Genomic DNA, 16554 nt, shown 5'->3' with positions numbered 1-16554 from the left:
AAAGGTACCCTGGGGTGCATCGAGAATAGTGTGGACAGTAGGCTGAGGGAGGTAATCCTTCCCTTCTACTTGGCCATAGTGAGGCCCCATCCGGAGTACTGTGTCCAGTTCTGGGCTCCTCAGTACAAGAAAGATGAGGAGCTGCTGAAGAGGGCCCGGTGGAGGGCCACAAAGGTGATTAGGGGCTGGAGCATCTCTCTCATGAGGAGAAACTGCAGGAGCTGGGCCCATTTACTCTACAGAAGAGAAGCCTGAGAGGGGATCTCATTAACACATATAAATATCTCAAAGCTGGGTGCCAAGAGAGTGGTGCCAGACTCTTTTTAGTGGTGTCCAGCAACAGGATGTCCATAAACTAAACGACAAGAAGTTCCACTTCAGTATGAGGAAGACCTTCTTTATACTGAGAGTGGCAGAGCACTGAACAGGCTGCCCAGGGAGGTCACAGAGTCTCCCTCTCTAGACACATTCAAACCCCACCTGGATGTGTTCCTGTGTAACCTGCTCCAGGTGATCCTGCCTGGGCAGGTGGGTTGGACTGGATGATCTCCAGAGGTCCCTTCCAACCCTAACAATTCTGTGATTCTGTGTGAGATGTGTCTTGCCAGGAAACAATACATAGAGGAAGCAAAGGGTTTGCAGGGGAAGGAGCTGAATTAACTTCACAAGGTGTAAATCCAGCCCCGCAGGGCATGTGGCTCTCGGACCCTCCCAGTCACTTCCAACACACTCTCAGTGCCAGTCAGGCACTGCACTTCCAGGAAAAGTCCGTCTGCCCTCGGCCGGGACCGGGCGGCACCCGGGCCAGTTCCACAGGAGGCGGGCAAGTTGCCGAGGGCCGGCCCCGCGGTGACGTAGCAGCGGCCGGAAGCGGCAGCGCGGGGGCGGAGCGGGGTGGCGGTGATGGCGGCGCGGGGCGGTGTCAGCCCGCGGGTGTGCCGGCACTGGTAGGCGCGGAGGGTCGTCGTGCAGGTAAGAGAGGGAACGGAGAGAGCAGTAACGTTCCCCCTTCCCGCGCGTGTGCGGGTCGGGGAGAGGGGCTGCTCTCGGCGGGCTCTGGGCGGGGCCGGGGCTGCCTCGGGTCACCGAGAGGTTGAAGTGGCCGAGGTTGCCTGGTGAAACTGGTCCTGTGTCCTTCCAGTGTGCTGGAGTGTTGGGTTTGTAGCTGGGGGCGGGGATACCGACGGTCTTTTGTACTTCGATTGCCTGCAAATATCCATAAAGTATCTCGGTTATTCTCTTTGCAGAAGCCTTGTTGGCACTGGTGTAAAATCCAGTTTTGATTATAAGGTCTGACTGGAGTTACCTTCATGAAGGACATTTTCTGCGTGTCACAGTGGGACAGCATAATAACTGGTTATTGGCCTCTATGGGTTCCTGTTTTTCTGTTGAAGAGATTTTGCAATGTGTGAGAAAAGGAAAGCATATATATGTTTTCAAGTTCTGAAAGTCCGTTCAGGGAACCTCAACTTGCAGTGTTGCAGATATGGTGTTCCATGTACTGACAGCGGTTCCTCTGACAGGAGGGTACAGGAGAGCCTTGCAGTTGCATACCCGTCTCCTGGTTTTCACAAACAGAGCCTTAATTGCAGCTTTCCCTGATTACTGTGGCCTTGTCAATAAAATACTGATAAACAAACAAAAAAGCCCCTCAACACTTTGTCATAGTGCTGCCAGGTCTGTTACGACTGATAAGCTAGTTCTGTGCCAGGATCCTCTCCCAGCAGGATCTAGATTGCTGTTGCACACCCCGGGAAGTTCAGATAACAGCTTGTTGGGTTGCAGGTTTCATTTTTGTGTGGTCTGCTATTGGACTTTACAACGGTAAAGGCAAAATTATTGTTTGCTTTGGTCTTGATTTTCTCCTTTTAAAAATGAAAACAATGAAATTTGCCTGCACAGGCAAAAGTGAATTGATGGTAGTATCCCATGGGAAGATCAAAAGGCAGAATGTTATGCAGTGTTGGCACCTTATGTTCTCTGAATTGTGTTCTATACGCTGGTCTTAAGCAGGTGAATTAAAACCCTTCTGGCCCAAATCTCTAACAAGGTAAGTCAGATACTGCAAAATGGAGACAGTATTGTTTAATCATTGCAGAGATTAACCCCTGTGTCCTGTGGAACAGGTCACAGACCTTGGGGTTTTTTGTTTGGTTGTGTTTTTTTTAATTTTTATTTCTAATGTTGCTTTTCAAACAGTAAGGATGCTAGAGCCCTCACCTTTGACTTTTTCTCTGTTTACCTGTCATCACCACATAGTTTGCATGCTACCTTAAGTTGTTTCTCCAGAATATGCAAGTAATAATTACTTAAGAGTCTCGGTTGGGCCCTGAATTTTGGTCACTTTGTTAGAAGATTTGCTAAAGAAGTTGCAGTGTAGCTGAATATACTCACAAGCTGTTGTTTTATTTCTTATTAATGTTGTGCATTTAATTCAAGTTTTACAAACTCCTGTAATTAATTGTGGAGTTGAGGGATTGTGTGTGTTGGAAGAAGAAATATAAAACACCCTTTGCTTCCCTGCTGTGTCTTTGCCTAGAATCTCTTAATTTTATGTAAGATAAAGATGGAAAAGACAAGGTCACCCCCTAAGACTTGTCTGCTCTGGGAAATCAGGAGTTAGTACAGAAAGAGTAAAAGAAACATATATGTTTGTTTGTTTTGGAGAAACTGCTTTTGTCCTGTGTATCTTTTCCCGGTCTGCAGGCAGGGGTCAGCTGCAAATGGAGAGCTATTGGGGCCCTGTTGAGGAGCATTGAGTTGTCAGTAGATAAGGATGATTTTTACATGTGATTCTGTCTCCCTATACTGAATCTTAGGAAGCTGCCGATGACAGTGTGTACTTGTGTGCACTGTCCCTCATTAGAGCGGCACCTTCTTTCTTTAAGCAAGCCTCTTATTTTTGTATTTCAGAACTCCAGCAAATTTGCTGGATAGATGTTTGCACATTTCTTGTGCTATTTAAAGTTATACCTTGGAGGATTTCACTTCATATTTTGTCACTTTGTTTCTTTCTAATTAAAAGTTTTGGGTTATTTTCTAAGGGATCTCTCCTTTGATACTGCCTGACCAGTAAGTCCTTGAAATACGCTCCAGCTGTGGTCACACAAAGCTGACAAACTTAAACTGGAGGAGGGAAGATGACTTCCTTGGATGTAGCACAGAAGGCAATGAGAAACCTGACCTTGGATACACCAGAGAAGACAATCAGTAACCCGGTAACTCCTCTGTCATGTCAACAGTGTTTGCCTTGGGAAATGAGACTTTGCTGTTTTGTGTTGTGCTGTTTTGCGTAGTGAGGAGTGTTACTGAGAACTCTGCACCGCTCGGGTATTTTAGGGAGAATGTCACAGGTGACACTAGCTGGTGGTGTTTACAAATTGTGCTGTGAACAAATGGACACTTAATGCACCGGACTTCCAAAACAGGGCAGACATTCAGCCTTGGAGGGTAGTCCTTTTTCATGCACAGCTTATGTAGGTGTTTGACCATTTTTGCAGAGTGTGCTGGAGAGTGAAAATATGATAAGCAATGTTTTCACTCCTAATTCTCTGTAAATATAGGTAGTGCCTGGCATCTGTCATGAAATGTTTGTTTTGTGGTGCCTGTAACTTCAGTCTGAACAATTAAACTTGGAATCATTTTTCATAGTTCGCATCTTAATTTACAAAATTCCTGTTTTGTAGGGAAGATTTGAGCTAACACTGTTCAGGAATTGCAGAGAGTAGATTTGACTGAATGTTGTTTGCCTAGCTTAGAGTCTGGAGACTTTCTCTGAAAAACTCTAGCATTCTTATAATCTGTGACAGCAACCTGACACTGGCTCACCCTAAGGGCTGAGCTGAAATTGTGGGTTTTTTGTTGTGTCTTAAAAAAGGTAGTTTCTTTGAGTCCACGGGAAATAGTATTTTTAACATTCTGTGCTAGAACAGTTTAAAATATTAAAGTCTATAGAGTATCTATGTGGAGTGTACACTAACATAGATCTACACAGGACTTCCTTATCTATTACAGCTTTGCACTGTCACACTCTTGTGCCCTCAGTGATTGTTCATTCCCTCTACATGCTCACTGTATTTGGGAAATGGATAGAGTTAGGGATGATGGGGGAATGGGTTCAACCTCCCTCACAAGAACCCAGCTGGAAGAGAAATGAAAGCTCTAGGATTACCTAGAAGATGGAAGGACTGAACTGCAAAGGGAAAGGGAGCATGAAAGTTGGTAAATGGAGGTTTTGGTAGGAGAGGAGGCGTGAAGAGGAGGATTAGGAGGTGTTTAGGACAAATGAGCAATCTAAGAGAGAGAGTAAGACTTCAGAAAATTCAGTGATTGCAAGGGGACTGATGAGTATGATGGGTGAGAAGACTTAGCTGGAGAATCAAAGGGGTAAATTAGAGCTTAGGGGTCAAGAGCCTAAGGTGAGAAAAAGAATGAGTATTTGGGATTGAAATATGGAGGCAGAGCTGATGACCTCAGGACAGCCTCCAGACAAGGCCATGAACAACCTGCTCTATCTGACCTTGCTTTGATGAAGGCACTGGGCACCAGAGGTGTCTTCCAATCTCAGCCCTTCTGTAGTAAGGCAGGCCATGAAAATGCCATTATTTCAGTGAATCGTTCCATTAGCAGCAAAACTTAAGAGCTTTATTACAAGTTTGAGTCTGAGATGTATTTCTTCATCACTGTACTATTCTCAGGCATCTAGAAAATTCTGCTTTCCTCTTTATCCCCTTTACCCCACCCATCTGGTAAGAATTGTTTACATGTCCAATCTGATAGGGCAGTACTCAGCAACCTGGATGAAAGCTGTGTTATCACAGTCCTTTCCTCTGTTTTATGAAAACTGGCACATTTTAGAAAGAACCTCATCTTCAAGACCTCTCAAACTCAGTTGACATGAGCAGTTGGCTTTAGAGGTAATTTTCGGAGGTCTGAGAGATGGGATAATGGTGGGTCGTGTCATGTCATAAGCATTATTCTTAATAAACGAGGAAAAATTAGTAGAAGAGTGTCTTGGGACATAAGGAAATTACAGGCACATTCTGTGATGACAAAGTCTCATTAAAATTGCACTGTTGCACCCAGAAAATGCTATATTATGGTCTTGCAGATTCCATGTCTGAGCTTCTGAAGAGTTGATGGGCCATCTTATTTTCTCCTAATTAAATGCATCCTTTTAAGTAAAGAAGTGGTTATGCCACAATTCCTCTTTCAGGAGTAAATGACTTTGCTTCACTAGAGCAGTTAAGTCCCAGTATCCCTGGCCTTTGTCTGTGTGCTTCTCTGGTTTGTCTTTGTAGACTGAACCAGTAACTTACCACTCTGCTGCTCCCTCAGGAGCAGTGTGCTAAAGCTAAAACAGTCAAGATAAGTTTTTTTTCTTTTCTATTATTATTGTTGTTATTTTTTGAATAAAAATGAGCTTCTTGTGTGCAGCTTGTGTATTAAGGAACCAAGCCAATGCCAGTAAGCAAAGGGATTTCAGCCTATTTATTCTTTCAATTTAACACTTAATTTCACATTTTGGTCCTCCTCTACTGCACCTGCTTAAGCCTATAAAAATGATGAGACTTAAAACAACCTGATCATTTGTGAGTTTATGCTTGAGAAGCAAGTTTTGGTTTGGTTTTTTTCTTCATGTAGAAGATGATTGCAAACTAGGTGTTATGCAATGTGTGGGAATGAGGAGGGAAGTGGAGAATGGGCAGAAAAGGATGTGTATCTACTGGCAGAAATAATCAGCAGTGGCTTTAGACAATTTTTTACTGTCATTCCCCCTTTCTTCCTCACAGATTAACAAGAGTATGTGTCAGCAAACACATATCCTTTTCATATCTTCCTCTTCCACATGATTTTATATATATATATATATATATAAAATCTCAGCTTGTCCTTTTATGGTCCAATACTCCATTCAAGAGTAGTATTTCCAGCGCATTCATTATTTTTGTTGTTAAATTACTGGAACTCGTTTGCAATTATGTTTCATTCCAAAGATATCCTAAAATCTTACACACTATTCCATAGATCATGGATTTTGTGTGAAAAAAAACCCAAAAGCAACCTTGGCAAAATTTTTTGTCTGTTTAACTAAAGCAAATGCAACATTTGCTACCATTTACTTCCTTTTTCAATCTAAAGCACATGTGGTGAATGCAGAGTTACAGCTTTGCTTTCAGATCAGTCTCCCAGGAACTTCCACAGTTTAATATTATTAACTTCCCTTCCTGAAATGCTGGGTGCACCAGCTGATGATCACAGTGGGGCTTCTGTCAGCATGTCTGAACCTTGCCAGTGAGCTGTGCTGGGATGAACTGGGGCTTTCGTCTTAACTGACGTGTCCCTTCATATGGCTTAACAGCGTACTGTAGATACTATACAGTCCAAGACTCCTGAGCAGGGCTATTTCAGTGCACTTTGCAGTTCTTAGCTCATTAGGGTGAGGTATTTTGTTGTGTTTGTTTGTATAGTTTTTACTAAGAAGACGCTCTGTGACATACTGTCTTCTTTTCCATTCACTGTTTTCCGAAATGGAGCAAGAATAAGCAAAAAGGCACCTGCTCTAGTGTCTGGGGTCAGAAGTGTTGTGGAAGTTGCCTCCTGGTACCAGCAAAGAGCTGATCATAGTCAGCCCTTGGGAATGACCTAATTTTAAATGAATCCTCTTTATCCTCTACGAAAAGTGAAGCAATAAAATATTACCACTCTTCGTTTAAGAGCTAGGAATGGAGGATGGAAATTTTAGTTTTAGTTTTATCTGGGATGCTTGCATTTCATAGGAGAAAATATGCCAGGTTTTTCCTTCCTGTTGTGGTTTCTTTTAAATTAAAAGCTAGTTGTGTTTCTTTTAACATGCTAGAGCACCACATAATTAAGTATTAGAATACTAATTTTTAAACTCTTGTGGATTCTTTTGCCTCCATCACAAAATGTTATTGGAATATTTTCTCTTTTTCGTATTTTTTTTCCTTCCCTCTTCTAGGTCATTCCATATGTTGGGACAATACTTGGTGGCCTTGCTCCTGGAGAGCTGATCGTGATACATGGGACTGTTCCTGATGATGCAGACAGGTAGTGGCTATGGTGTCACATTTTGCAGTGTCACCATGTGAACAAGAATGGAATGGAAAAAATGTTTCCAGGGGTCTTACTTATGATGGCACACAAAGGCTCAATCTAAATCCTTGTGATAGTGTTGGATTAAATGCAAACTTCAGTGGATAATGAAAGCTTTGGGATGAGAAGTGGAGTACTGATTTTTTGCTGATCCTCTCTTCTCTCTTTTTGCCTTGCCTGCTTTGGCAGGTTTTTTTCCCAGTCATAGCAGATGTCTGCTTCTCTAAAGGGATTACCTGAGACTAACCAAAATGATAACTGAATGTGTTGTGTGTATGGATTACCTTAAACTGGGATAAGGAGGTATGGTGTAGTGCATGGGCCCAGTATGGGTGTTATGTTCCCTGACTTGACCCAAAGTTCATTTGATATATTCTGCTGAAGATCATGGGAGGGAAGGTGGTGAACACTATAAGTGAGGGGTGAGGGGTTTACATGATATGAATGATAAGCATTAGATAGATACTTAAATACTTCAATTCCTTGCAATAAATCTTGGGAGAACCTTTCACAAATATGTAGGAGTCGGACAAATATATGTTTGGGTCTTTTTCCTTATCCAGCAACGTTCATTTTGTCTGCCTGTTCTGAGGCTCCACAGTAAAACTCAAATGTAGCTAACTTTTAGGTGATTTCTTGACAGACTGAGCTGAATGTGGTTTGTCTTATTTTTATGATTAGATTCCAGGTGGATTTACAGTGTGGCAGCAGCATAAAGCCTCGGGCTGATGTGGCGTTTCATTTCAACCCCCGCTTCAAAAGGTCTGGCTGCATTGTTTGCAACACACTGGAGAGGGAAAAATGGGGCCGGGAGGAAATCACTTATGAGATGCCCTTTGAGAAAGGGAAGTCATTTGAGATTGTCGTCATGATTTTGAAGGATAAATTTCAGGTGAGTCTGGGCTGATTCTTCATCTGCAGCTGGTTGTCAGCCCAATAGAAGAAAGGTATTTTGTATAATTAAAATAAGTTTTGGAAGTCTTGGTGTCTGTATTACCTAGGTATAGTCTAAATACAGAAAAGTTTAGAGTTTTTCTTTAAAGAGGTGCTAATTAAAACAGACTTTTAATTTTGTATGGCTTCCATCTAAGTTGGATGAGTAGGCAAGTAACTTCCTACCGTGGCTAATGACTACTCCATCCTTCCCTTCTTATGTGCAAAAGGCTAACCTTGGGATAAACCTGTTCTGTGACTTATGTAGGGACAGTCCTCTTGGAGGGAACATGTGAGGTGTATTTATCTTGCTATGTTAGACTGCAATAATAGATTCTATTAGATTGGTAATACCACATTGGTGAATGATTAGGTGCTAGAAACAAAGGTGTGAAATGCAAATTTTAGTGTAGGCAAATAAATCTTCTTCATAGTGATGGAAAGACAGACTGAATCGTGGATGAGCTGAACTAGTTGATCTGATGTTTTCTAGGACACTCCCTGCTTCTGTACCAAACCAGTGTAAAACAGAGATACATGCATACAATTTGATACATGGCTGGTGTAATGTATGTTTAATACAGTTTTTCTGATTTTGTTTCCTGTCTCTTTAGGTGACTGTAAACAAGAAACACTTGCTGCTCTACAACCACAGAATTAGCCTTGAAAAAATAGATACTCTTGGAATATATGGCAAAGTGCAGATCAAAACTATAGATTTTGTTTCTAATGTAAGTTATATAGATACCTGATTTGTTTGATTCCTTTTCTTTCTCTTGCTAAACTGCATAGTAGGATTTATGGTAAAAAGGAAGTGAAGAAAAGCAGCTACACAATCTAATGTTAGTAACAAGATTTTTAGTTTCCCCAGATTTCGACATGTGAGTCTTGTGAGGATTTCTGTCCTGCCATTTTAGTCTTGCAGTTAGGGGCAGAAGGGTGACAAAGCTAGTAGGACAGATGGTATAAGAATTGATTGGATACTGAATCTAGAAGTGGATTAGACTTTTCAAGTGTTGCAGGGGCTCCAGAAGGAACTCTTGAGTATTCAGTGCTTCTGAGTGACAAGTTTAGTCATGACTGTCACTTGTCGCTTGGCTTTGAACACCGGGGTCAGCCACATCTGGAACTCCTTGTGCACATAACCCTATTTTTCCTGCTAAAACAACCAAATTGTCGAATGAAACCATAAGTAGGAGTGTACACTTATTTGTGGGGGATGAGAAGAGATATCCTTTCTGAAAGACTTTGTAGCTTGAGTTATACTTGGACCAAACTGCAGTGAATTTGAAGTGAAGACAGTGCTGTTCTTCCTCTCAACTGCCAGCTCTGCTGGAGAAAGTACACCAACAGGGAGGAGTTGGACAATGTTTTCCCCTGTGCAGAAGGAGAGATCCTTCTGTTCTGGGAGGATGAGTCTTTTAGAGCAGAAACTGAAGGTGATAAATTCCAGGGAGATACAGAAGGTGAATGCCTTCTCCCTTTTCTGTCACTCACTGAGGCAGCCTACCTACTCCTGTGTATAATGTTCTGTGTCTTTTCTGCTCCATCCTCATTACATTGTGGGCAAAGCTTGGGTCTCTTGCTGCCAAATATCAGGTCTAACTCAGGTCATCAGACTAATAATTGTGTTGGTAAAAGGTGAAGGACCTGAACATAATGAGGTCTATGCTTTAAACGTAGGTCTTACCCACTGATAATTTGCAAAGCCTGTAAACAGACTTCCATGGGCCCCATCACTTGGCCTTGGGCATGTTGCCAGAAATGTGTTCCTGCAGAGCTGTGTGAATCTTGGTCTTGGAGGACTGACTCTGAGAAGTGCTTGGGGTCAAGCAGGTGCTGTAGGTTGGTGTCCCAAGCACAAAAGTGTACACTTGGTTTAGTCCATGGTTGCTGTAACCTTTGCAGAAGAAAAGAATGGAGAAAGGGTGATTGTTTCATTTTAGTCTTTGCTTCTAAGACTCTTTCCCGAGGAGGAAGGTGGAGGCTTGTGTTGAAATGAACAAGCTGAAGACAATCTGCTAGGACTGAGCAGGAGCTGTGTCTCTGCATGGCCACGTTGCTCATCTGTCTTTCCCATGGGAAGGGACAGGGATGCAGGGCATTCCTTAGAATCCCAAGGACCCCCCTGAATGGACCTGCTGTGCTGGCGTTTCTACCCCAGTGAGGAAAACTGTGGGTACCCTCCAATGCTGAGGGCTTAATAGTGCTCTTACTGTTAAATAAAGATTCAAAATGTAATGAGGTGGTCTTCAGAAATCTCAATTTGGTTTCAACTATTGCACTTCAGGACTTTTCTGTGGTTTGTAGAGGTTTGGCTATCTTTTTCATTACCAGAGCCCTAGATTTCCATGTTAACAGTTCACCCTTCAAAGCAGCACAGATCCTTATATGCTTCTAAACCAACTTTATGTTAAAAGTTCTGTGATGTTAGCAATGACACCTAAATATCTCTCTTTCTGCAGTCTTTACAAGGCTCTCAGCCATCGTCTCTAGGAGTAACAAAGATAAGCACAGAAAATGTACGTATGTTTGTAGAAGGTCGAATGCATCTCCCTGTTGTCTGATAAGCTAGATAATGTTCTTTTTTTCTCTTGTAGGGGGTAATGCCGAGTGGTTCACAACTGGTAAGTGTCTTGTGTAGATTTGTGGCAAATGTGAAGAGTAAAAAAATCAAAATAAAAATATCTCAGTTATTTGGGGAAAAAACATGCACAGAACAAGGGAATTGAGAGTCTACTGCAAGATGATTATCAGTGATGTTTTGTAGAGAGTAATCCTCTGCTACTAGTAAAAGGGAGGCTATTTGTCAAATTGTTTAGAAAACCCAAAAGATAAACACAGTTTCCACAACCATAAACAGAGAAATAAAAAGTTAGGTACCTGAAGTTTTAAAGGACCAAATCACATTCAAAACGGTTTTTTTTCCAAATAAGCATACTTTGTTTTCTCTACCTTAGGGAATACCTGCAAAGCAAAAGTATTCTGCAGTCACACCATGTTAACGTGTGTGTCCTGGAAACCTGTCTGGTACATCTTCCTCTTGCTGACAGATCCATGCCATCCCTGTGTACACTTCAGGTAGCTGGATGCAGGCATTGCACCTTAGGGTTGGAACTTGCACCCAGCTAACGTGGAGCGTACACAGAGTGAGTCCTCATCTTTTTGCAAGAAGCTGTACAGGTGGACTGTATCCAGTCTGCAGTAAGGACCATGCTCAAACTGAAAAGGGGTTGAAAGCCAGGAATATATACAAATAGAATTTGTGGAGAAGGTGAAGTTGCAGTGAGTGACATGATTTTAGATGTTTTGCCACTTAACAGCCTGCCTTCTTCAGTCTTATTTCAAAACCAGATAACATGCAGTATTGTAATTTGCAAGTGGTGGACTCCAGCAAAAAAACATAAAGAGGAAATACTTCTCCATTTGCTCCTTTTCCCTGATAAAAATAACTTCTAACACAATGAAAAAATAAGATGAATAAAATATTTGCTCTGTCTGTCATTATGAACTGATGCAGGAGGACAGAATACTCATTGACCCTACTTCTGGTACTTATGCAACTGTGGAACACCACCACACCTAGCATGAGTCTTACCCTTCAAAGCAAACCTGATGCTTTCAGACAGGAAAGGTCAGGATGTCTGTATCTATATAATTAAATTAAATGTTTTGAAATTAAATTATCGCAGGGAGTTTCATGCTTACATTTTTCTTGTTTTGTTTTTGCCATTTTCCTCTCCTTCCACCATTAGTGTTCGCAGAAATAGTTGTAAATAATGCTAATTTTGAACCCAAGGTGGTTGTCTAAAGAAAAAAGCCAACACTGAGTTGTGCTTATCTCAGTGTTAAGTTTTCCACTTATAGTATTAGCATTCCAGAACATGTTGATGGGAATAACTTTAGCTGTAGGTGCATATTTGCAATTGTAGGCCAAATTTCTTCCTGCCATAGTAAAGCTCAGCTTGTATATTGGAAAAAGTAAGTCACAGTCAAAACTTTTACTGGTGGTATTCTTCCAGGGTGTTCCTTACGTTGGGAAACTTGACACTGCACTTCATCCAGGATGCACAATTGCCATTAAAGGAGAAGTGCATAAAAACCCAAAGAGGTATGTGTTATGGATTGTTTTTCTGATATTTAACTAAAGTACTCTTGAGAATGAGTAGGCTTTTCTGTTGCCTCTGTATATCCGTATTGACTTGCAACTTTGCATCTGGAATCATCTGAAACTACAGTGCAGTTTTCTGAGGAACTTGCAGGATACTACTTTAAAGAGGACTTAAAGAGCAGCTCCATTGTGAAAAGTGAAGGTAAAACCTGAATGACTTACCTACTAAATCTGCATCATTCACATGTTTGTGTATCTGTTTAGGGCTTTCCATTGTGCAAGGTGTGTGAGCAAATGTACTGTACAGTGACAGCTTCTATTCTAAAGAGATTCAAGAGTAGGGAAATAGGCAGAAATAGGTGGAAAATGAGTGAGTTAGACGAGTTGCTGGTGTGCTCAAATGCTGCATGTTACAACATTTCTCTGAATACCTCTCTGACAACCTCCTCGGTATATGCATGAAGGTACTAACTGACAAGAGCTGAGTGATGAACTGAGTGATTAGAGGGATGGAACTCCTCTCCTGTAAGAAAAGGCTAAGAGAATTGGGATTGTTCAGCCTGGAAAAAAAAGAATGCTTGAGGGAGACCTAATTGCACCTTTCTGGTACCTGAAGGGAGCCTAGAAGAAAGATGGAGACAATTTACAAGGGCATGTAGTGACAGGACAAGGGAAAAGGGCTTCCAACTGAAAGGGAGTAGGTTTATATTAGATACTGGGAAGAAATTTGTTACTGTGAGCGTGGTGAGGCACTGGAACAGGTTGCCCAGGGAAGTTGTGAATGTCCCATCCCTGGCAGTGTTCAAGGCCATGTTGGATGGGGCTTGGAGCAACCTGGTCTAGTGGAAGGTGTCCCTCCCCACAGCAGGGTCATTGAAACTAGATGATCTTTAAGATCCCTTCCAGTCCAGGCTATTCTGTGATTTTATGAAAGCTGTTAGAGAAGTATGAGCTATAAGCTTGATAGCCAATTAGGAACAACAGGTTGCAAAGAAGACATTTTCCCAACATGAAAAAAAGGTGGGAGAGGAGGGGAGCACAACATAGTCAAAATGTAGCTGAGGAAATGTCTGTGCTTCAGCATGCTTTTTATTTAAAGAGTGGTTTGGCTCTGCAGAAACATGCCTAAAAATGAAGCAATTAGGGCAAATGATGAAAAGCATCCTTTTCATAGTGTGTGTGTGTGCATTGCACTCCTGCTTTCTCAGGGCATGTTTCTTCCCTGCAGCTGAACAGCATTCAAAGTTCACATTCATACTGGAACCTAAGTCTAGAAATCTCATCAACAAAGTTTGGATGGACTTCAGATTGAACAGGATAAATAGTAATTGGAGAGTAGCATTTGTATTCCTTCTTTTGGCTTGAAAAGTTTATTAGCACATTTCAAGTGCTGAATGTGCTCCTTAGAGGCTTTTGGCTGTTAGTCAAAGCATTGCAGGTTGTCTGCTCTTTGGGTTTGAGCTTTTAAATATGTCTATTTATGTGGAGTTTATTAGTTATTTCATGACTTCCACTCATTTCACACAGTTCTTGATGTTCCTTTTTCGTGGTGAAAAAGAAAACTTCACAGCTTGGAAGTACTGCAGTATTTCCTTTCTGGACTGAGCAATTCCCAAAAGAGGGTAATAATCTGACAGCTGGAGCTAATTTGGGGGGAGGGGGTAATATTTGTTCTTCAAATGCAGTAAGGTCTTTGCCACGGATTGAGCATTTGTTTGAATTTTGGATGACTCTTCCCTCTGATCACTGTTCTCCAGAGCTCTGCTTTAGGAACCTTGTTTTGTGGACATGTCTGTGACTGTGGAGTGTTCATTTAGCCTGGGCAGACCTATGCTGCCTACAGAATAATATTTTGTATGCATGGTGTCCCACTAGTCTTGAGTGTATGGAGAGAACCCTCAAAACTTTTCCTCAGAGTCTAACCAGTTTGTTGGCAGAAAGAATAGTGTCTTTAGGTAAAACAAAGCCTCCTCCTTTCCATTGTCTGAGTGAGAGAGAAAGAGAAGGGGGAGCAGGCAGCACGGTGTGTTCCTGTGAGAATGCTGCTTCCTAGTGCAGTGGGGGGGGGCAGCTCTTGGCCCTCTTGGCTCAGTACCTTCCTGCTGAGACATGAGCAGAGCTGTGAGTGTGAAGCTGATCTAGACAGGTCACGTCCTACATTTGCTGCCTCCAGCAAAGGTTTCTGTGCAAGGGAGACAAATGCATGTTAGCTGCCTGCTTGATTCTTCAGGTGAATCATGGCACTGGCTCCCAAACAGTCCTGAGTATTGGCTAAGGACTTGGTAAATGGCAGGGACTACTGCAACATGTTTATAAACCCTTTTAAAAAATATCTTCCAGCTTTGCTATAAACCTGAGACCAAGTGACTCAAAGGACATTGCATTACATCTGAATCCTCGAGTGAAAAATAAAATTTTTGTAAGAAACTCCTACCTTCATGACAGCTGGGGAGAAGAGGAAAAGGAAGTTGCTAACTTCCCTTTCAGTCCAGGGATGTACTTTGAGGTAAGATTAACTGAAACAAAGCATCAAACAAGAAATTCTGCCAAAAGGATTAACATACAGATTTAAATAAAACTGCTATTCCTGCACGTCAGTGTCTTGAGAAGATTTAGGATAAGCAGAGCTTTGACTTGGTTTTAAACAGAAGCAAGAATTGGCCTGTGCTTAGGATGAATTTTAATCTAATTGAGTTGGACTTGGTAATCCTTATGAGTCCCTTGCAATTTAAGTTATTCGATGATTCTGTGAATTTTATCGATGTTCCACTTTTATTTTTAAAAGTTGCTTATGCATGAAACATTCTCTGTAACAGAAGCAGGTCTTGCCTAAGTCTGGGCTAGGTCATCAGGTTGTTTTTCATGTCTTACCTGAGTTTAAAACTTTACTGTTTCTCTTCTTGCTTTTCAGCTGATTATTTTCTGTGATGCCTACCAGTTCAAAGTTGCTATTAATGGTGTTCACACTCTGGAGTACAAGCATCGTTTTAAACAACTTGAAAAGATCAACGTAGTGGAAGTCACAGGAGATGTCACTTGTTAGATGTGAGGAGCTGGTAGTTCTTTTCAATCAGTACTAAAAGAATTAAGCCTCTTCTAATGACAGTGCCTCCTTGTCAAGTACAAACAGGTGCTGACTCATGCTGAGCCTGCCTTTAATCTGTCTAGGCTTCTGCATCTGCCTGAGTTAGGCAAGTACCAGAATTGCTAACTGCAAGATTAAATCCTCCTCCAGTTTACAGTTTCCTGGCAAGCTAAGTGTTTGCTCAGATAAATCTCCTGTATTACTGAACCTAGCAATATCAAAATGCTGCAACCTACTGTGTCTAACAATTGCACTTGTTATGTTTAAGTTAAACTACTGTTCATCATTTCTCCATAGCATACATTCATATTGTGATGTAGAAATGAGACTGGAATAGGATCCAAAGATACAGTTATCCACCTCAAAAGGGATGTTTGTAATTTATTTAAAATAGAACTATGAAATATACTTTCCTACTTCTTAGTTTATATTAGCAATTATAACATTTTTACTGAGGATAGATTAAGCAAACAGTTGACCCATTAGTTCTAGCAAAAGGCAAGGAGGAGTTTGATGTTAATTCTTAGCCTGCTGCTGCAGCAGTACCTTCTCTGACACTCATGGTTATATCACTTCCTGCTTCTAAGGGGCCTAACATTTCTACCTTTCAGTTTTCTAAAGTGAAACAAAGGAAAATGATTTAGCTGGTTCTAATTTCATGAACTTTGGAAAGCTTATTTGATCTGAAGTGGCTCCTAACTGAGTTAAGATTGCTTAGAGCCTGAAGATGATGTTCGTGGGTTTCGTTTTTGAAAAATGTGTGAACCCAGGTACTCCAGGTAGGGTTTCAGCTGAGAGGGCACTTGAGTGACTACTCAAGTAGTCACTAGAGAATGAATCCTTTTTCAGTCTTGTATTAAAATACTATCGGTGTGAAACAATGTTCCTATTCTGTACAAATGTCAGTCTTAATTTTTAAATTATTTTTAAAAATAAGTTGCTATTGACTGTCAATACATGCCTGAAGGATGTCCCTATTTATCTTAAAAGCTGCCAGAAGTGAAGCAATTTCAAGAATAAGATGTACACTAAAAGACTGTTAATTACCAGATTTAATGTATAAAAAGCATAAATAAAAACATCTGTGAACTCTGCTTTTCTCCAAGTGTGGCTAAGTAGCTATGATCCCTTTTTGGTTATATCTTGTCTTGTTTTGCTTATTGTACTACCAGTATCTCCAGGTTGGCGTAGTGACCCTGACTGGAACACCATTTCCACTTAGTGGAATTAGTGATCCACAGACCAGTTAACCTGAGCAGGCGTAGTGCTGGGCCTTGGCTGTGCTGGTGTGGCCTTCAGGACAGTGGTG

General features: G+C 41.5%; 1 protein-coding gene across 1 annotated transcript; it reads left to right on the top strand.

The window, feature by feature from the left end:
- The first annotated feature begins 881 nt into the window (after positions 1–881).
- Positions 882–16350, top strand: LGALS8 (galectin 8). The gene is given in 11 exon segments (XM_032683536.1): positions 882–972; positions 3045–3218; positions 6983–7071; positions 7798–8008; positions 8664–8780; positions 10515–10571; positions 10650–10676; positions 12072–12160; positions 14501–14666; positions 15072–15189; positions 15192–16350. Coding segments are annotated over 10 exon segments (981 nt in total). The 5' UTR covers positions 882–972; positions 3045–3140; the 3' UTR covers positions 15221–16350.
- The last annotated feature ends 204 nt before the right edge of the window (positions 16351–16554 follow it).

This window comes from Chiroxiphia lanceolata, chromosome 3 (genome assembly GCF_009829145.1).
Source record: "Chiroxiphia lanceolata isolate bChiLan1 chromosome 3, bChiLan1.pri, whole genome shotgun sequence".
NCBI classification, from domain to species: domain Eukaryota; kingdom Metazoa; phylum Chordata; class Aves; order Passeriformes; family Pipridae; genus Chiroxiphia; species Chiroxiphia lanceolata.
The sequence above is the reverse complement of the archived record's forward strand: the minus strand, read 5'-3'. Positions and strand labels throughout refer to the sequence as shown.